General features: G+C 37.1%; 1 protein-coding gene across 1 annotated transcript in view; it reads left to right on the top strand.

Moving 5' to 3' along the window:
• The first annotated feature begins 9,918 nt into the window (after positions 1-9,918).
• The window catches only part of LOC132096646 (netrin-G1), a 122,245-nt gene continuing 108,956 nt past the window's right edge, over positions 9,919-23,207 (top strand). Inside the window, exon 1 of the mRNA XM_059502125.1 lies at positions 9,919-10,233. Coding sequence (XP_059358108.1) covers positions 9,961-10,233 — 273 coding nt within the window. The 5' untranslated portion in view covers positions 9,919-9,960. The remainder of the gene's footprint in view (positions 10,234-23,207) is intronic.

Raw genomic sequence — 23,207 nt, forward strand, 5'->3', positions numbered from 1 at the left:
ATATAGCCTTTGTATTGTTCTTTCAGATACAGTATATTTACCCCATGGTGATTATTTTTCATTTAGCCCTGTCAAATTAAAAGATAAATGAATGAATGTAAAAGAAAGTTTCGAAACAACATGTGTTCTGTCGCTTGGTAGAATGATAATATCAATTTGGGAGATCTCAGAAAAAGAAAAAAATCAGATCACTCTTGCTGTCATGGGGAAAAAAGCTAGAAAAGGTTATTAAGAACTAGAACATCAAAACTTTCTTGTAGCAAAATGGAAGCACTCATCACAGATTTTACCTTTTTGTGAAAATGGCTGCAAGGAAGCTTCTCAAAAAGTCTGACCTTAAGTTACACCTGGAGCTTGCTACAAGCCATGTGACGAAACTCAAAAATGACTGAAAGAAAATTTTGTTGAGCTTGAGGATGAGGTATAAAGCTACTGCCGTAATGAAAGTCCCTAATCAAAGGATCTAGTGGAATGTGAGTGCTAAAATGTTCTGCTCATCAAAATGAATGATGCCATCCATCATAGCAGGCAATATGGCTCAGGTGCCAGGGAGATGGGCATGATGCCTGCACTTCACCAGACAGAGTCAGACGGCACCCAACCACTTTATTCTGATTCCACTCTAAACGAGATCAGTTACACTGCATGAAAAAAGAAGAGAAAAATAATACTTTTATCCTTATAGTACTTCTGTTGAGTACATGTCATAGTTAAAACTATCTTTTCTTCCACACCTGTTAATGCCAACAATAGAAAGATAGATAGATAGATAGATAGATAGATAGATAGATAGATAGATAGATAGATAGATAGATAGATAGATAGATAGATAGATAGATAGATAGATAGATAGATAGATAGATAGATAGATAGAAGAATCTTTGACTGTATGGTTCTTTGTGGAACCAAAAATGGTTCTTCTATGACATTGCTTGATGTTTAGTGTTCAAAACATGCTTAGTCTAGTCTAGTATTTAGACCCTGGTTACAACCTTAACAAAATCTTTTTTGTTTTGTTTTTCTTTCTTTTTTTCATATTGCCTTTAATGCAAGAAAGGCAGACAATAATAAGAGTGCATCCCTCCAGGTCCCTACTGAAAGGACACACGAGGAATCCTTATGCACTACCACTACATAATATAACTGACAGCATAAGTCACTGAAATAAAGATAGTTGGTATAGGGAAGGGAATGGTGGCAAAGTAGTGCTCTGAATTGTTTGATACAGTGATGTGTCTTCATGAAGTTTAATGGTCTTTCTCATAGCGAAGCAACAAGAACAGTACAGCTCCCAGTTTTCTCAGCTGCACTCTGTGTTGCTCACATTGTGTGGGAAGTTGTAAATGATAAAAGCCATGGCAGGTGGGCTTCTCTTTGAAGCCATCAATAGACCCAACAGTAAAACAGACTCAAAACTTTCCAGTCCCCTATAACAGGTGTCGGGTCAAGAACAGGGAATTATGGTAAGTGATGCATGCACAAGTCAACAAAACAACCACACAATCAATCAAACATCACGCTACACTTGTCACTTAGTAAGGTTATCCAGTTGGAATAAATCAAAAGAGACTCGGCTATCAGATAAAATATAGATGGTTAGCAGCAAACCACTGACACTGACAGCATCCATAGAGCTTGTTGTTAATTTGTACGAAGCAAACCGTACAAATGCAGGGCTTGAGCTCATGTGGCTGACTGATGTGTAGTGGTTAAGCTGATACAGTCATCAAAGATTTAATAGAAATATCAAGTACAGCGCAATGCTGACTGGAAGCAAAGGCTGCACCTTCTAACCCTCACCAAGTTGTGTGCTTCAGTCAAATGTTAATAGCTATTCAGAACTTGGCTGCTGTAAAATCCCCTTCATCAGAATGGAAATTGCCTTGCAACTTTTTAATGGGTTTATAGGGCTTTGTTGCATATAAATGGCTTAGGTAATCAATAACAATGTGTGCATGTTGGGTCACGCAAGACTGCAATCACACAGGATCTCTATCAGCAAAGACACGCATTTTAAAGTCATTTGTATAGCGAAGATAAAGCCTTTACAAGCATTTTCCACTTACACTAGAGCCAGTTCTTTTAAATGTACACATCAGTTGTCTTTAAGCATTATTTCTATCTCCCTCACTCTCTCTTATAAACACATTTACCCTCTCTAGCATTATATAATGAAAACATAATATATAATTATCAATATCACAGGAAACTCTAGGCAACTGACAGTTCCTTAAAGGCATAATTCACCCAAAAATTACAATTCTGTCATAATTTACTCACCCTTATGTTGTTCCAAACGTGTTTACGAATGTCTTTCTTCTTTAGCTCTACAGCTAAAGAAGATGTTTTGCAGAATAGTAGCAACCGCTACATTTTGGTGACCACAGACTTCCATTATATGAGAAAAAAAAAACTTTCAGAAGAAAGTATCTCATACAGTTTTGCAACAAGAGGGTGAATAAAGTTTGACAAAATTTTTATTTTGGGGCGAAGGACCCTTTTAACCTTTGCAGTTCAGTTTGTTCATTTAGAAACTGCCCACACCCTGAAAATGGAAGAATACAAACCCACCCTCATGTGATCTCAAGTTGAACTTGTAATCATTTGCATTTAACTAAACAGATGGCAAACTCATATGACGCAGTATGAGTTTGCTCATACTAAAATGTACAACAAACTATTCCCCTGGAGAAAAAAATAAATAGATTTTCAAATTAATCAAATTCAAACTATGCATTTTTCCTAAGGCTAACTGCATCCTCCACAACATTACAACCTAACCAAGATTTAATATCATATATATCAATTAGAGTGCATTTTCTTTGATTTTCAATGCAACAAAAGTTAATGGGAACTGGAGCTGTCATGCTCAAAAAAGGACAAAACGTACCATGCATGTTTATATGATTCCTTCACTATATTCCAAGTCTTCTGATGTCATGTGCCAGCTTTAAAATCTAGTAAATTCAAATCTGCCTATGATAGGCACAGGATTCTGAGGTAAATTTTAATGTGGGAGTTTTGAAAGCTTGGAAGGACTTGGAATCCAGCATGACTCGAATGGAACATTGTGTTGTTTTTGGAGTCAGACATCCCCAGTACTCATTCAATATAAAGCATAAGCAAAATTGTATGACATGAGCAACAATTAATGAGTTTCTTTGTGTGGCTGCATGATTTGATTTTAGATTATAATGCACTGAACTGTAATATAATGAAGCGACTGTGAAGAGAAAACGCTGCTGTTAATTGCAACGTTGTATTGTTCAATCCAGTGTTTGTCTTGTTGTACTAACCGCCTCTGAATATCAAATTTATCAAAAAAATTTACGTTTCAACTTAACTTTAAGGTAATTGGCACTAAAAAAGGAAAGGTAATAATAATAATAATAATAATAATAATAATAATAATAATAATAATAATAATAATAATAATTCTGTAAGAAATCATTCAAATGCTTGGAGCCGATAAAGTACATGCTCATGTGGAATGACTGCTGCTCATCAACATGCGCACGATCTGAACTGCTGAAAACACTTGCGAGGAAGGAGACTATTCATCTTCAGTCCTAAGTGGTCATCGGAAAACAACACTTATTAAGTTATTTCTGTAAGAGATCGGAAAGGTCAGTAACAGTCAATTACTATTCACAAATGACAGCCTAAGCGACTGTACTGACACTTAATTTAATTCACGCGGATGCATTTTTTAATAACGATCGGGGTCTTTTTGCGATTTGCTAATTATTAAATAAATTGCAATTCAAAATAATCATAGGGACTATTCTATTGAATATGTTTAGCAAAATTAATATATTAGGCTTTGATTATTGTTATTATTGTTATTATTATCATTATCAATAATATTTTCTAAGACTAATGTCTAACTTAACAGTGATTCCCATAACAAACAACATATTGTGGTATGTAGTTCTATTTCTTGGGATAGCCTGAATGTAGGTATCTGAAAGGTTAACCTGGTTAACCAGCTGTCCAACTGTTCTCGCGGCTGAGGGTCCTAGGACCCAGCGGAGAGCTCAAGTGCGCGGCTTGAATACGCTTCACTCCCTCAAACTTACATTTGGAGATGATCGTTTCAGCAGGTTAGTTATTCTCTCCCGGGCAGGATAGGTAAGCGCTGGCAGCAACTGAATTTAACTGGAGGTTTGGCTGTAATAACTCTCACTTTACGGACTGAGTGTCATTACAATGACTTTTATTGACAAAGGCTGGAGTTCTTATCATTGAGGTATGTTGAGCTGGCCGATGATGTAGGAGAACCTGTGCACTGCATTCAGTCAATTGCTGTGGAGTAACATTTCTGGGACATGATCTGATCAAGACCGGGTTCATTCACTGGATGTTTTCTGTCTGGAAAACTGTCAAGGTGGGTTATTTTTACCATCGCGTGTTGCAAAAAGAGTCTAATCATCATCCATGTACTACAGGTATTTTCTCAGCATATCTGGAGGAAATCAACTGAGGCAGATATTAATACTTAACTAACATTAAATGTGACCCGTGTTTTTATATAAGAGATCGTTAGGTGTTTTTCCTGTCTAATTAGTTATGTCTGACATCTTTTGTCCATTAATCTATCAACGTCTTTATCCAAATTTAGAACTATATTTCCCTCAAAACGGCAGAGTTTACTTATTCTTATAGTCGTTTTTTATCTTTCTGTTTTAAAGGAATGCATATCGAACTTTCAGTATGTAATTCGCATAACTTGATAACTTAAAAATGTAATTTTACATCACGCGCACGAGCTTTCCTGGTGCAATTTGGTCAAGACATTGAAGATCAACAGTGTTTTGTCTCCAAAATAAAGCGTTTTGTCTTGTGCTTTGTTAATACTATTACCCTGTTGCTGTTTCTCGTTCACAGTCTTAAAAATAAAAGTTTCAATTAGAAGCAAAATAATAATAATAATATAATAAAATAAATAATAATGGTTTGCAACATCCGGGGAATAAGATAAAACGCCCCTTTTTATTCTATAGTTATCTAAATTATTAATATGTATGCGTTTTTGAGAACTCAGAAACTATTGTAAGAAACTAAATGAAACATTTAAATTAATATTTAAAGAACCATACAGTATATTCAACTATACAGCTAATTAGAGGAAAGATCTTTACTTATATATATTTAATAATAAGAGACTGTCCATTAATCATGAATGTCATAACTAGGGTATATAGGACGTTTCCATTTAAAAATCTAATAAGGGAAGATTACAGATAAATCACGTTTCAGTCCCTTAATGATTATTCATTAAATGGCATTTGTTTCCCTCATAACTGGAGCTCATCAAAGATATGTTACTTCAGTGGAGTTACCTGGAAGGACTTGACTCTTTGTTGATCTCAACAGTGTGACAGTACATCAGTATGGGAATGAGAGTAGAACTTTAGACCTCAAGACACTTTGTGTGTGTGTGTCAGAGCATGCAAACATTTCAGGAAAGAGGCATTTAATTATGCATGTTCCTCTGGTAGGCTATGTGGTGAATATGGTCCGATGTGAAGCAAGTGACAGGCTGATTGGCATTACTCATGGAAAGATTGATGTATTACATGTTTGGAAGAACATTCTAAGGACTTTAGATGTGCTTCCCTGCAAAGTTTATCAGCTTGCTGTATGTATAAAAAAATAAATAAATAAAAAGAGAGAGGGAGATTTAGAATTGAAATGTAAGCTGGTACTGAGGTATTGGCCTCTATGGTTTAGTGATAAATATCTACAGAAACTTGTCATTGCACTAAAGGTTCTTTGTTGTCGAAAAGGTTCTTTAGATTAATAAAATGTTCTTCAGAATAATGATAATAATAATAATAATAATAATAGTGCTTTTCAGAACTTTCCACTGAAATGTTCTTTTGGGAATCCAAAATGTTTCTTCTATGGCATGGCTGTGAAACCAACCTTTTGCTTTATTTTTAAGAGTGCAGATATTCTTCTTTTTCTTACTGACATCATTAACACCATAGCAGATGCTAATCTGTCTGTTCAGAAACTGACAGAAAATAAAGCTTCACAACCTTAAAAAAAGATTACAGGGTGCAAAGCTGTTAGAGCTTGTTTCAGTTTCAGCACCTGAACAGCTCCAGTCTTATTGCGCACAAAGCTACCATGTAAAGAATGGAAAGAGAGGAAGAAAACAGTGCAGAGGGGGTTAAGGGAAAACGTAGAATGATCAAGGCATGTCAGTAGAATTGACACTTTGAGGGACAACAAGGTTAGTGGAAAGACCATTGAATAGATAGAAATATTCACAGTGGTTTTACAGGGTACCTGAGAGGCTGTAGCCAACGTGAGCCATGTGCCATGAGTGTCTACTGATTTAAAAACACTTTGGTATGCTTCGGTTGCCTCAGGAGTGAAATACAAGTGGACACAGGAGGATGTTTTCAGAGGATCTGAGAAAAAAATAGGGATAAAAAAATACCTGTGTTGCTCTTTGTGCAGCATAGAGATATGAGAATCTTTCAAATGGAATTAGCCCCCATTAATGGGATAGTTTGATAGTTTGACAATTTAAGATTGTCATTTGTCCACCCTTATCTTTCCAAACCTGCGTTATTTCTTCTGTGTAATACATTTAAAAAAATTGTATATATATACTTTCCCCCGTGGATCACAAAAAGGAACATCGATCTTTTTGATGCAATTAAAATGAATTGCGATAGAAGCTTTCAAGAAAAAAGACACAAAAGAACCATAAAAATATCATAAAAGTACTTCACAGAACTCATAAATTGAATGGAATTGTAGTAGTTATTCACTTATAATCTTCACCTCAAAAGAGCATCTAATTTGTTCCTTTTTATGATCCACGGAGGAAAGTAAGTCATATGGGTTTGGATTGGAACTTGAGGTTTCATTATCAATGAATTATGAAAGTTTATTTTTGGGTGAATTATTCTTTTGAGATTTAGGATATACTGACATTGCAGTTCTGTCAATAATTGTTTTGGTGGTTTGTAAACGCTATTTTGTAAAAAAAAAAAAAAAAAACAATTAGTAGAGTACCTTTAAATGCTGCAAGTGGAATTAGGCATTAATAAAATAACTGATATTATGAAATATCAACATTTTGAGATCTGCTTAAGATTGCATAATAAAAATAAAATAAATAAATAATAATAAATAAATAAAACAACCTACATTTAGTTTTATTTATTTTGATGTTATGACAGATAACTGACAAATGGTACACTATTTAAAAAAAAAAAAAAAAAAAGAGGCAGCAAGTGAATTTAAACATCACAACAATATAATTAAAATGATGAAAGAATAATATGGTGATCTGCCATGGAGATAATACCGATATATATATATAACATACTGTATTATGTTTCAGATGACATAAAGACAGGGTGTTGTGAGACAGAATGTTTTTACTTATGAATCTCAATACCAAGGTGGCGAGAAAGCCACTTCTGACCGATTTTGGAAAGACCCTCCTTTTATTTGTGATGAGCTGGCGCTTCCACAGTCTCCATTCATCTCTAGAAAATTCCAGGAAGCTCTCGTTCCTCTGTTATCCTTCTCCATGTATTAGTTTCCTCTCTAATGCAGGCCTGATAAGCTCACACTTCTCAAATTCCTAGTGTTAAGTGCATGGGGGGCAAAAGTCTCTCCCATCTCTACTGTAACCCAATCACAGGACTGGGAGTCTGACTCTTTATCTGGATTAGGAGTGTGATAAAACACGTATGTGATATCGGACCACACCTTATCTATCCCTCTATCCATGACTGCCGCCTTTAAATTATTGCCTGTTCTTGTGCTTTAGAGCAACCACTATTTCAGTCCTATTACTGACATTATTTATGAAACCCATGTTGCTGACGGCTGTACAGTAATGTCTTATTAATCACATCCTGCCCCGTGCCAGGGGCTGAACGTGGTAATTGGCTCCTTGTTAGACGTCAGCATGATTGATAAAAAAAAACATTTAGAGGCTGCTCTGTCTCATCTATCATGGCTCGTCCCCCTATTTGAGGGGGCACAGACCTAATCAAGTCAACCAATCATTCCCCAACATCAAGGATTCCTTATTTTGATGGATATGATGGAGAAGTGCATTCAAAAACCTTTTGTTTTTCCATTCTGTATGGCCAATGTGTGTGCATGTTTTCATTATTGATTTTAAATGATTGACAGTTACTGATACACTGTAAAAAGTGAAAATCTCACACTAAAAAGACTAAACGTATTGTATGTGGTACACAAAGGAGACGTTTAGCAGTATGTTCATACTGCTCTTTTCCATGTAATTAAAGTGAATGGTGACAAGGGACTGAAGCCAAAATGTGAAAAGGCACCATAAAAGAAGACCAAGGACAATAACATTGTAAGCATCCACAACAATGGGTGATAATGTTCTGTTTATTATAAGTGTGCATTGCAGACATATAATTTCAAGCTCTTTGAAGCAGGATGGATTCTGATCAGCTGTCAATGTTTTTATAATTCATCAGCTAGAGAAATTGCTCTGCAAGCTATACCAGTGATATCATTCTTGTGTCTTTATCATTGTATTTGTGATGTGGACTTCAGTATTCTCATAGAATTACAATAGTTATTAAAACTTTATAGTTATATGTAGTTATTCTTAATGTGATCATGCCTTTTCTTACTGTATATGATGTGTTCTAAGTCTTCTGAAATCATATGATAGCTTTGCGTGAGGAAAAGGCAGAAATTTATTAATTGATGATCTCTACCCCCAGTGCACCTTTCAAATCTCATTAATGTTCATGCATATTCAAATATGGTGCATTAAAATGAGTATCACACTAGGTTTGATGGCAACAATGCCACAGGTCATTGCTTCTTATGTGTTGTAAATGATCGCAATGTACCAAATTGTAATATGTGCATATTTTTAAAAAAAGAAAGAGAGAGATTTGAGAGCTGTGATAGATGGGATATTTTATGAATACCTACTTGTGTTCTCTTTAGTCCCTGACACAAAGCTTGTGAATTACTTTAGAAGACTTAAATTTAATGCTTGGATCATACAGACCACTTTGATGAAACTTTTATGATGCATTTTTGTCACATTTGAAACTTGACAGCCCCAGGTCATGAGGGTGAGTAAATGATGACAGAAATTTCATCCTTTGGTGAACTAGCCCGACAGCTAGTTCAGCCTGACCTGGCACTTAAAAGTGACTTTCATTTGCTGTAACCTGCTGTGGCCTGGTCGGTTCAGTCATATTAAATGGATCCAATTAAATATTTTTACTTATAAAAAAGCAGTTACTTTCATGTTATTGCATGAAGCGCATTTTAGGCCACCTCACAAAATATTTTTGCAGTGTAGCACTAGTAATAAGGGCATCTGTCTCTGACATTAAATGGTCTATGAAATCCATTAAGGTCTATGAAATATGAAGTATGCATACCATTTCTATGTCTAGAAAAAATATTGGCCTCTTTCCACCACTGTTTGCCTCACACTAGAACAGAATCTGTGAAATCTCAAATTGCTGAGAGACTTTTGAGTATTGCTCTTTGGAAAGATGTGGAGACTTACATGGTCTGTTTGTGCCTACAGGGATGTTTGGCTATTTGTCTTCCGTAATAAGCAGGTATTTTTAGGATATTTCTCTATGAACTCCATCTCAGCTATAGAAAGCACTTGACCTGCACCTCCTCACCTTTTCCACCAGGCTCCTCGTTATTCGCACAAAACCAGCCCTGAAAGCTCCTCCACTGACACATTCTTGTTTTCCTCTCCTTTTGTTCTTATCCCCCACAGACAGCGGACAGCATAAGGGAAACAGTGATGGACAGGTGGATGATCTGCAATGGCCTCCACTAATGGCTTCAAGAAGGAATTAATATCATTCTTTCACACCGGTGACCTGCACTTACCACAACTGTGTCAAAACACATTCTCCCTCATCATCCTCTGCCTGCTTATTATCTATCAGACTCCATTTAATGAGGCATCAGAAGAAAGGTGCAACCATGTACTTACTGCTAGTGTTTGTACTACAGGCCTTGTGGGTGAGTTGCTGCCATGCCACACAGCATTACCCGGCCTCATGGGGGCACTATGATGTTTGTAAGTCCCAGGTTTATGCAGAGGACCGCTTGGCCTGGCACTATATGGCCTGCCAGCCTGAGGCCACTGATATGACCAAATACCTGACTGTCTCTCTGGACCCACCCAACATTACCTGCGGAGACCCACCTGAGATGTACTGTGCCCTGGTGAGTTTTATACATTTTTACAAACTTGATGAGTGACTAAGGGAATCACATAACCAGTATACAACAACGCATTACATTGCTTGTATTACATGGCTAGAATACTTAATTCTGATTGGTCAGTCGTGGTACTCAGCAACATTTTTACATAACTTTTAAATGTTTGTAATGTCTTTCGTATAACTCATGAAAAACAAACAAACAAAGCAAAAAAGAAATCTGCACGCCAAACAAATGTTCAAGATCAATTGAAAAATAGTATTTTACTGAACATAAATATAAAGTGCTGTTCTGTTGTCACTTTATATGATGGTCTTCAGTAAAATACTATTTTTCAATGGATCATGAATTTAAAATTTGTTTGGTGTGCAGATTTCTTCTATTTCCCGCCTTGTGGGCAGAGGCTGTTTACACTAACTCTGCCCACCAACATGTGATTAGGGAGGTCATAGGGGAGTTAGGTTCCAGGTTTTTCAGAGTTGACTCCGACTCCCGATTTCTACCCGATGTGTGCCGAGTGGTGCGTATATGCAGCATTGCAGTGATCGTTTCCATACTGAGTCATTTTTTGCTGGGCTTCACATGCTGAATTAAAATGACAGGGCATTGCTCACATTAAAAATATACATGGATTGATATGAAATATAGGCTGTTAATTGCAACATAAATGCATATAGGCTAATTAAAATAGCTTTAGCTATAGGGGTAAAGCAAGGAAAAGCACCATACACTTTAAGATAAATATGGTAACCGATGGCACTCATGGAGTTAGAAAACAAAGTTCTTTTTATGACCAACATGATTACTTGTAATGTAAATAAAAAAGAAAAGGCACGAGATGGTTGTTTCTGTCAATAGTACGTTTTAATTTAAAATTGTGATAGCCTACTGTCTTTTAACATAAGAAAAGTAGACTAGGCTGGGATTGCATGTTTTGCCACTTGCTTGAGAATCTTAATATAGCCTATACATCAGTACAGAAGTAAATGCATCTAATAATATTGGGCTTAAACATGAACAGGGCTATGAAAGATAGTATTACTGTGTGAAAACAAACAACATTCAAATTTGAAATCAAAATAATGGTGCTAAACAGCCGCAGATCATAACTGTCACGCCCATGGACTGTCTGTGTGTGTTTCTCTCATGTTTAACGATCGTTTAACGATTCATTTTTCCAAACCACTCCTTTGTGTGACACTAATTTGCGGTGATTGGTCCGATTTGTCTCATTTTCATTCCATAATGCCTGATAAAGCAGCCTTTGTAAGTGCAGTGCTGCTTTGTGTACAGCCATACTCGAGAAACAGCTATTTTTACAGCTCCAAAAGCTGCACATAGTGGAAAAAAAAAACCCATTAGCATTTTCATTCAGGCCAATGAGAAAAGATCAACAAGTGGGCCAGCAATATGCTTTTTAAGTTTTTTTCATAAGTTTTTTATGTTGATGTCAACATGAAACGTCTTGGGATTCGGTTTAAAATGACTCGTTTCAATTATTTAGAGTTGACTCTTTCTTTTGAGAGACAATAACTTTATACACAGTGCACTTTTAGATTTAAAATTTTGCAGGTTGTTTTCATTCAATTAGAGCTGTGTTACACACTGCATGAAAGGTCATTTTCAAAAATCCATAATAGGGCACTTTAAACATCCGTTCCAGTGGTGTAGATTGTGAAGTGTGAGCTTTTTGACATGATCGACCTGAGTTCGAACCTGCCTTTTGCCAAACTTTTTTCTCCCTTTTCAAATGTCATATCAAATCAGAAAGGCATTTATTTTCAATAAAAATAAAAGAAATAAGCAAAAAGTTTAAATTAAATTATCAGGTAGGGTTAGGATAGTTCAGGGGTAGGCAAGTTCAGTAGAGAGCCGCAGTCCTGCACAGTTCAGCTCCATCTTTGAAAAAAAACCTCACCTGCCTGTACCGTAGTAATCCTGAGTGGATTAATAAGCTTGTTCAGGTGTGTTTGATTAAGTGACGTGACATTCAGCCAAGTATGGTGACCCATACTCAGAATTTGTGCTCTGCATTTAACCCATCCGAAATGCACACACACACAGAGCAGTGAACACACACACACACTGTGAGCACACACCCAGAGCAGTGCAGAGCATTTATGCTGCGGCGCCCGGGGAGCAGTTGGGGGTTCGATGCCTTGCTCAAGGGCACCTAAGTCATGGTATTGAAGGTGGAGAGAGAACTGTACATGCACTCCCCCCACCCACAATTCCTGCCAGCCCAGGACTCGAACTCACAACCTTTCGATTGGGAGTCCGACTCTCTAACCATTAGGCCACGACTTCCCTTGAAGGTTGAAGCTGAACTCTGTAGGTCTGCAGCTCTCTAGGACTGAACTTGCCTACCCCTGGGATAGGTGAAGGAAGGAGTTTATTGTCCCAATAAGGTGTCATCCATTTAATAATTTTAATTATAATTTACATTCAATTTGTTATTTTTCCAAACTGTTTTGTAATGTACTAAATACTGAGGTGCAAATAATTGCCACTATTTGCCAGAGGTGGAAAGAGAACAAAAATATTCTACTCAAGTAAAAGTACCATTACATTAATGAAATTTTACTTAAGTACAAGTAAAAGTACCAGTCTAAAAATCTACTCAAGTAAAAGTAAAAAGTAGCTCATTTAAAATTTACTCAGAGTAGAAATTACTTAGTTACATTTTAACAGTGGGAGCGAGGCAAAAATGGGACAGGCCAAGGGTGTCGAACTCAGTTTCTGGAGGGCCACAGTCCTGCACAGTTGAGATATAACCTTAATTAAACACACCGGATCCAGCTAATCTAATCATTTAGGCTTATTTGAAAACTACATGATATGTGTGCTGGAGCAGGGTTAGAACTAAACTCTGCAGGGCTACGGCCCTCCAGTAACTGAGTCTGACAGCCCTGGTATAGGCCTATTAATCTCAAACTAGTTGTTTTAAATTAAAGGAATCAGTTATTTAGAATAATAAAACATTTGGGCTGTTACCAGGCAAATCAGTATCAACAAACTCATCTTTTCAATGCAGACGAAATGCAGAAGCTAGATCAGAAGTAGCATTTAGATGTATTTACACACTGTTTAGTGCAGGACAAGAATGCATTTAACCTGCAGTTACAAATGCATGAAAAATGTTTTGATACAAGACGTAAAATATTGAATACTCATTTGAAATAATAAGAAAAAAAAAAAAAGAAAAAATCAAAAGATACTTTAAATGTGAAATTAAAATGGCCAGTGTGTGTCAGCAAGTCACTGTTAATAAGTAATTAATTGCGATTGAACCGAATCATTTAAACAGTTGAATCATTCAGGAACAAAACACTGTCATGTTGCCCAGAGACGCAAAACTGTTCTTTGGTGGCTGTGTTTGGAATTATTCTTTGTTGTAGAAATAGACCAAAAACAGGCAATGCCAATATGGTGTCTAAAACGCAACTCTCTTAATTAACTTGTTTACTGACCTGTTGTATATATATATATATATATATATATATATATATATATATATATATATATATATATATATATATATATATATATATATATAATCATGATGATTTTTGGAGGAAAAGACGGCATTCTTTGATATATAATCATGATGATTTTTGGAGGAAAAGACGGCATTCTTTGTGTGATTTTGATTTACTATATGAAATGATATAAATATGTAATTTTTCTGCCTCTATATCTTCAATTTTGTGATCATTCTAAATGCATTTTATAAGACTAAATCTAAAATGTCAAAGCTTCATTTTAACCACCAATGCAACAATGCAAAAATATTTAGCTTACCTCTACATGCTTGCAAAGGGTTGATGTCTTGTCGAGATTTTATAAGCTGCTAGTTTGGTCTCGGTAAGCCTAGGTAAGCACAGTTTACCCTGCATAATAAAGCATAAATATGGCCAGGGGTTCACTTCATTTCCTTCGAGTTCAACTTCTGAATATGACAGGGTTTCGTTTTCAGCTGTGTCTGCACCACTAACGCCTGTTTTGTCCGTCTGCATCTTGTGATTTTAGCACCAGTTTGCCCTCCTGCCCATTATATACTGCAGTAGTTTTTTTTTTTTTTTACTCAGTAATTAATGTTTTCAAATGTAGCGAAGTACAATACTTCAAACAAAATATACTTAAGTAAAAGTAAAATTACAGATTTTAAAAATTACTTTAAAAAGTAGAAGTACACAAAAAAGCTACTCAATTACAGTAACGCAAGTAAATGTAATTCGTTATTTCCACCTCTGCTATTTGCAATAGTTGTATAAATATCAGAAAATCTTGCTATTTTAACAAAGTGTAAATATAATCTATAGCTATTTGCTCTTAGTGTAAATTTGGATTTGCACTTAGTGTAAATAGCAATTTAGTGCACTTAGTGTAAATAGCATCTATCGCTAAAATATACTATTTACATTTAGTGTAAAAAGGATCTAATTGCTATTTGCACATAGTGTTAATAGCATCTATCGCACTTTGCACTCAGTGTAAATAGCATCCATCACTATTTGCACTTAGTATAAATAGCATCTGTTTACACTTACTGTAAATAGGCGCTGCCTTTTTTATGTTTTATACACTGAATCTATGCACCCAAAAAATACATAACATGAACAAATTGGCACAGGACTTTTCATATTTCTCATAACACTCATATCATATGTCTTTTTTCACCTCACATAAATTAAATAAGTTTAACTCAAATCAACAAGCATTTCTTTATTTATTTGATAAGCAGTCACATAACTACAGTTCAAAATTTGGGGTCAAAAGTTTGAGACTTTTTTTTTTTTAATTAATAGTTTATTCAGCAAGGAGGCATTAAATTTATTAAATGTATAATGTTACAAACGTTTTTATTTATTTTTTATTTTTATTTTTTCATATTAATTTCAAATGAATGTATCACCAATAAATATAAATCAGTCCAACTGTTTTTAACACTGATAATATTTTTTTTTTCTTGAGCACCAAATCAGCATATTAGATTAGATAATTAAATTTCTGAAGGATCATGTGGCACTGAAGACTGGAGAAATGACTGCTGAAAATCCAGCTTTGCCTTCACAGGAATAAATTACATTTTAAAATATATTACTGTAAAAAATGTTTTGGTTACTTATAGCCTCATTCCCTGAAGAAGACCAGTCTACTTTAAGTGTAAACTAAATGATCCAATGCACATTGGCACATTAGTGTGCGATTATTGCATCAAGCCGCCACTGATTACAGTGTGAGCATAAAACGCCAGCAGGTGCAATTCATACCAAGAATTTCTCTGGGGAGCCGAGCCAGTGACCCGGACGCTCAGCAGTGGTACAGCAGCTGTAATGACAGGACGAGATGTCTCTGTTCCCTCCTTCAGGGAACTAGGGTTACATACATAATCCATTTCCTTTCAGTCAGTCACAGTACCGACTTCCCTTCCATGGGTTCATGGTTAGCAGCAATTGCAGCAACATAGACTTTAGGGTGGAGGGAGACAAAGGAAAGCAGGACCCTGATTGGGCTTCTCCAGGTTATTCTCAACGAGAAGTACACCACTCAATGAATAGGTTCCACTTCAAGGCGTAAGCGTGTCTCGTAGACAGTGCTCTCGCCAAAGTGCTGTCAACTACCTCTTGGGTTAGGTCACCAAGAAACACTACGCCCTCGCCGTATCATAGTCAGTAGATCCTTCCTCAGAGAAAACTGCCAGGGAGGGGCTGTTATGAAGAGCATTAGTTTCAGGAACCAGGTCCAAGTCCCCACAAGCTAGACCTGCTCCTCATTCTCCCTGACCTTGCACAGCATCTGTGCGTGAGTGCTCACTGGGGAAAACGCATACTTGCCCAGGCCCTGCAGCCAGCTGTGTGATAGTGCGTCCGTGCCGAGTGTTCCCTCGGTCAGGGAGTAGAACAACTTTGCAATGAGAGGTTTCTGGAGAAGCAAAGAGGTCTACCTCAGTGGCTCCAAAATGTCTCCTAGTCAGCTGGACCGTCTAGGGATGGAGTCTCTATTCTCCAGGGAGTGTAGCTCGTAAAAGTTCATTGGCCATATGGTTGAGCAGACCCAGAATGTGAATGGCACTTAGTGACCTCAGAACGTTCCGACTCCAAAGGTGGAGGTGGCGGGCAAGTTGCGGCATGCAACAGGAGTGTAGACCACATTGTCAGTTGATGTACATGGTCGCCGGTCGACCGTGATGTCCGATCGGACCAGAACATGCTTGCCTCATAAGCGCCCTTGGAGATGGCTCAAGGCAAGGCACACCAGTATCAGAGCACCAGGTCCCTGTGCATGCACAACTGATCCCGAGACTGTGCTAGTATAAGCCAATCATTGAGAATGCGAACACCCTGCTATCTGAGGGGAGACAGGGACAGCCCAAAGGGCAGGACCTTGTACTGATATGCACGTCCCTCTAATACGAACTGCAGAAATGGTCTGTGCTGCTGGAGGATTGACTTATAAATATATGCGTCCATCAGGTCTATCACTGCAAACCAATCTCAGGGACAGATGCACCTGAAAATGCATTTCTGCGTCAACATTTTGAACAGTAAACAGCCAAGGGCCCGGTCCAAGATGGGTCATAACCCACCGCCTTTCTTGGGTACAATGAAGTAGGGGCTGTAACACCCTGAAGTCATAATGGCGGGAGAGACTGCGATCTCTGCATGCAAGACAGGAGCATCAGCCACGGAGTTTCTTGTCATGAAGTGGATGCCACTGAACTTGCTTTGGCCTGATGAACCTGCAGTAATGAGGTAGCATGTAAGGCAGAGGCAGCTTCTCTACAGACCGTATAAGCATCGCTTGCCAGACAAGTACCTACTGACCTGGGAGGGGAGGCTGGGTTCGCCCTGCCAGGTGGAGGTGGTATTAAGACACATCTGCATCGCAACTGACCGATCCACCAGGGGGACCCTGTATACCCCCAAGCTGCACCACCGTCAAGGGTGGTGAGGGAGGAGGAACCAACGGATCGGTTTCCAGCAGTAAAAGGTGCCATCCATGACCTGGTGAGCTCCTTATGCACCTCAGGGAAGGAAAAGCAGCATGCGCCACCCTGAGAAACCAATCATCCAACCATGAGGGCTCAGGACGTGGTGGAGATTTCCACTCGAGCCCTACCCTGTCGGCAGCCTGGAAAAGCATAGCCAACATCTTCGGATCTGATTCGGGCCTTGCCACTGACCCTGAGGCTGGCAGAGCAGCTTAATTTTACTCTCAGGAGAGCTCTCTCTCCGATGCAGTGATCAACATCCAGTCATCGGGAGAAGCACCGAAGGATACCGCTGGTACACTCTTTGAAGAGGGCCCAGCGCATTCCTTTGGCAGCTCAAACTTAAAGTGCTAGAGGAGCGATGGTCCCCCGAGGGTTGGTTTCCTGAGGCGTTTGCCACCTCTGTAACTCTAAAGCCACCTGTGCTATTGGTGGAAGTAGACCTCACCTGGCAGTCGCCAGGACGAGCACTAGATTGCGGCAGAGGCAACAGAGATTGGCCCCCCTGGAGGAAACGGAGCCAGGCCCACAACTAAGAGATGGTCATCTTTCCGCAATGGGAACATGACTCATCCACAAACACCACCTCAGTGTGTTTAATGCCCAGACATGTGAGGTAGCGATAGTGATCCATCACCCAGCGACAGGTATCGACTCTGTCCAGAAACACACTGGTGAAACAGCATTTTTAAAAGGGAAATGCTCTTTTAGGTGCTGAGACCCACTGGGGAAATAGCCGTTTGCAGCATGACAGGGGGTAGTGCAGCCTGAAGTGTACAACCCACTCGACACAGGAATGACCACCACTGAAGCACCGTCCGCCAACACAAGAAGCTGAACACAAGTGCACTGAACTTGTCACACACAAAGCAGTGATGTTGTCACTCGGCTCCGAAGCTAAAAGCTAGTATGCATTGGACCTGCTGCCTTTTTATCAGCGGCAGATGAATCCAATAATCGCATGCTAATGTTCAATGCCTCGTTTAGTTTACACTCGAAGTAGATTAGTCTCTCTAAGCAAGATCCCAACAGTTATTTTAAACTGTAATAATATTTCACAATATAATTGTTTAATTTATTTTTTATCAAATAAATGCAGCTTTGGTGAGCATAAGGGCTAAGTCTACATCAGATAGCAATAACATAATAAATTAAATATTGGGCAAAATAAACTCAGGCGACGCATCAAAAAAATTTATCTATGCAAAATGTTTAAAAGCTAGACATGTGTACAGCATTGGCGGCACACATGCACCGAAAAAGGGAAGGTCATAAAATGGTCCTTAAATATTAATCTATTTCATGCTCACTGAATTCATAACATACTCTGTGAAAATCTCACAGATGGTCAACAGAACTGCAGCAAGGTGTTAATGTGCTAGCATGATAAGTACAGTTAATACAAACAGGCTGAATTATTAACACATCCCATAACAGTATACTAATAAAATGTTACACCTTTACAGTTTCAGTGACATTTACAATAAGCTATAGATCAGCAAATCAACCCAGAGAATGTGCGAGAGACTCTTGGCATGTAGAGTGACAGATGACCTGATATAAGTGAAATGTGCATTTTTTTTACATGTTTGAAGGTAATTTATTTTATTCATGAGGGGCTTTATTTAGAAGTGAATCCAAGAAATAGTGTCAAGCAGTGATACAATTTCATAAACAGGAAAGCTGTAAATGGGTCTTTGATCTCTATATGCACTGTACAGTAGAGACCATTGTAACAGAGCTGCATCTCAGCATCTATAGCTTTTTTATTTAAAATGTTCAATTGCTCACATGTGCAGTTTCTCTAGCAGTAGTTTTGTATGTTTATTTCAATCACCTTGTTAATTAGAATAATTATTTAACAAGAATATTATAAAATGATGTTGGAGTATTAACTAGAATCCTCCAACATCATCATATTTTTGATGGTGGACTATAAAGTTGGACCGTAAGCAAAGGCATAATTTTGCCTTTGCATAAACAAGGTTATTTTTCATAAATGTCTGGAGGGGGCAAGTTGTTGTGCACTTTATGTGTTGTAATTGTATGATATGTACATTTTATATAATTTATAAATGTTCTAAAATCACAATTTCTTTTGGCCAAAACAATTATTTGTTTCATGTTTAATAAATGGGTCATTCCACAAAATCTGTGCCTTTTCCACTTGTATTTATATATATATATATATATATATATATAGTTTAATCAACATTTTTTAAATATCCATGAAATGAAGACACCTTAAAATGACAAGAAATTGTATTGTGCCATCTCAGGCTATGTAATTTATTATTTTATGACTATTTCTCTACCTCATGCTTTGATATTTTTGTCAACCCTGTTGCTGACACGCAGTGTTGGGGAGTAACTAGTTACATGTAACGGCGTTACGTAATTTAATTACAAAATTATTGTAACTGTAATTAGTTACAGTTACTAAGAAAAAATGAGTAATTAAATTACAGTTACTTATGAAATTTTTTACGATTACAAAGGGGATTACATTTGAATATTTACACACATCCACATACAGATTTAACTGATTTCTTTCCCAAATTGCACTGACTATTCTGAGACATACGCCCTAATAATTTCCGGGATGCGGAAACACAGTCTGGTTCGTAGAATACAGTCATTAAAACGAAATGCCTAACGCGGACGGAATATGCCACATTTTGGATGACTAAATCAAAAGTAGGTCAGTACACTTGAATCAAAACATGACATCGACTAGTGTCTGTTAATATAAAGCCCCAAAAATGCAATATATGACTTGCACGTTCTGCGTGTCTGTGGAAATCAGGCGCGGACTGGACACCGGGAGAACCGGGACAATTCCCGGTGGCTTGGCAGCCGATTTTGCCCCACTATTTAATATCATTATTGTATATTTGCCTGCCGAATGTACTAAATTGCGAATCCGCCATTTGATAATTGAAGCTCTAATAAGTCATGAATTGTTAGTCATGACTCGCGCGCTCTCCGCGCCTCCGCCAAACGGTTTGGATCAGACTCAGAGTAATCAATGCGAGAGAGAGAGAGAGAGAGAGAGAGAGAGAGAGAGAGAGAGAGAGAGATAGAGAGAGAGAGATAGAGAGAGAGAGAGAGAGAGAGAGAGATAGAGAGACTGACTAGAGTGGACTGCTGGAGCAGAGAAGCAGAACTCCTGTTCTGGGTTTCATCTGTAAAGATGCTTTTTTGTCTTTGTTTTTTTATTTATTTAATCAAGCAGCAGCACGTTGCTCATCAGTCATCACTCAAAATACTATATAAAGGACATCATTATTATCTGTTGTAATGTTACAGTAGGAATTTAGCTGAAAAAAAAATTCAGATTTTTTTATAGGTTTAGGGGGAGCTACGACAGACAACAACACAACCCTTACGAAAATTAACATTTTAATATTTAACTATAAATCCAGAGAAAATGGTTACTATTGTTTAACTGTGATAACCAAAAATGTAAAATTATTTTACAAATGTATTTATTTAAAAATAAATACAAATCCATTTGCAAAAAAACAAGGTTATTTTACTTTTTTATAGGCTAATAAAAGCATGGTAATTTTTTGTAAGGGAAAACATGACTCGTGTACAGTATTAGGATTTTTCTATAAAGATATTGTAGTATTGTATTGTAAAGTATAGTTTTTTTCAATCTTGAGTATTAAAGTCATGAGAGAGATGGATAACAGGGCAAAATAAAGAGACTGAAGAGAGAAATGGAAGTGAAGGTGCAGTTCGGGAGAGAACTTTTAATTATTTTGCATGTCCCCAAATTAAAGATTTAAACCTTTTTTATGTCAGGTCCATACAAAAATATTTTTTTTAAATTAATGGCAAAGACATGGTTTCATTTACTACACATAGGCCTGCCTCAGTATAGGAGTACACAAGCACATAAACATAATTTCTAGAACTGCTCTGTGTCACTTCATGTGCATTTTACTTATTTTGAGAAAACTATCATCATATACAGAAACAGCAGTTTAAAAAAAACACCAATGTTTCAGGAGTTTATTACACAGAATACGTCACATGCTTATTAGATAACTGTATTTAAGTTGATGTATATGCTTTTATTTATTATTCTTTAATTTTTACAAATTTAGAAAGTAATCAAAAAGTACTCAAAAGTAATTAGTTACATTACTTTAATAAAGTAATTGAAAAAGTTACACTACTATTACATTTTAAACAGGGTAACTTGTAATCTGTAACCTATTACATTTCCAAAGTAACCTTCCCAACACTGCTGACACGTTACTTATATGAACAATTGTTTTTTTTCTTTTTTTTTCTTTTTCATTCAGATGACCAAGAACACCCCATATTTTCGAGGGTGACCACGTCAATTAAGAAAAAAAAAACATTTTTACAAGAGAGACATTAAAAAAATGTTTTGTCCAAAATAGAATATAGTTAAAGTTACTATGGAAAAACCTGGAAGGCTGTATAAAATATATATATTTTCCTTTTGTATTAAATTAATGACAGTAACAGGATTGACGTCATAGTCAAAGCACTGACCAGAGTGACAGGGATGACAGGACACACATTCGTCAGCACACTGCACATATTTCTTTGCATAATCCTGTAGAGTTTTACAATTTTTAATTGCATTATATTGTTTTGCACTTACTCAGAATAGTTGTATGACAATTGTAAACAGTCAGTTTTTCATTCTAAGTCAGTTCATTGTTGATTCAGCATATTCAATTACAGGACTTGGACTCAGGATATACTGACCAATTATTAGGCAAGGAAGATTATCAGATCTTGATCTATCTGACTTTCTTGAACATTGCAAGACTGGGGTCAATGTCTGCAGTCATCTTGCTGTTCTTGTTTGTAATTGAATTGGCATGGATGCATTATTGACAATGAGTTGAAGAAAAAAAAAATAGTTTTATTGAGACTTAGCATCCTATCCCCTCTCATTAAAAACAACAGTAATAGTAGCAATACCAATAGTAGTGTGACAACATCCATATCATGTTAACCCTACCTTAAAGAAACAGGCTTTTTCAGAAATAAACCTACCCTGAAAACTTTCACTGGATTAAAATAGACTAGTTGTCACATTACTAGACAACATGTTTCCTCTACTACATTATTATTATGGTGAAAACTAATAGTCTTTTTTTTTTCATAATTCTCCGGATCACAAACCAGTTTCTGTTTGTCCAATATATTTTTCCACTGTGTGCACCTTCGCATTAGGTAAATTACAGCCAGCTATAGCTTGTTTTAAAATCTTGACACATTTTTATTACAGTAATCTGACAACAAACTGACAGTCAGTCTAATGGACGTCAGCATTACAGTGCTTCGGGTCAGTCTAACCTATGTAAGGTCAGCATAATTTGAGGTAACAAGCCAGTCACGGAGGTCCATGCTGATCTCATAGCCGGTGAAGCAATGAGAGCTGATTTTTCTATTCCATTGTGCCTTGGGGGAAGTGGGGTTGGGGAAACAGGAGTGTCATGTAACAGCAATGAGGAGTTATGTGTTAAGTGCAGTGCTCAAGGGCACAATAGCAATGCTCAGTGGTTGCTGGTATAGAACACATAGAGTATCTTGTTACTCAGCGATATTTTCTCTTGATGCCTCATTAGGCTTTTTATAGTGAGAGGCGAGTGCAATATTTCTGATATAATTACACAGTTAAACTAATTTACTAACTCCACACCATGGCTTCTATCCATTAAAATATTCAATCAGTTGTGTTCGCTAAGAAGCTTAAACTTCCTGGCATGATCAAATATGATAAAGGGAAAAGGAACAGCAGATGGTTAATTTAAGATGCTATCAAATTTTTATGAGTAACCCCCCCTATTGTGAGATAGAAGAACACAGATGACTGGTGTAAAGTAAACAAGGAAATAAAGCACTGCTGTGGGCCCCATCCCAACATGCTCAACATTTCACCTTGTGTGGAACATAAATTCAATGAACACATACACACACACACACGTTG

The sequence above is a fragment of the Carassius carassius genome, chromosome 20 (genome assembly GCF_963082965.1).
Source record: "Carassius carassius chromosome 20, fCarCar2.1, whole genome shotgun sequence".
Lineage (NCBI taxonomy): Eukaryota > Metazoa > Chordata > Actinopteri > Cypriniformes > Cyprinidae > Carassius > Carassius carassius.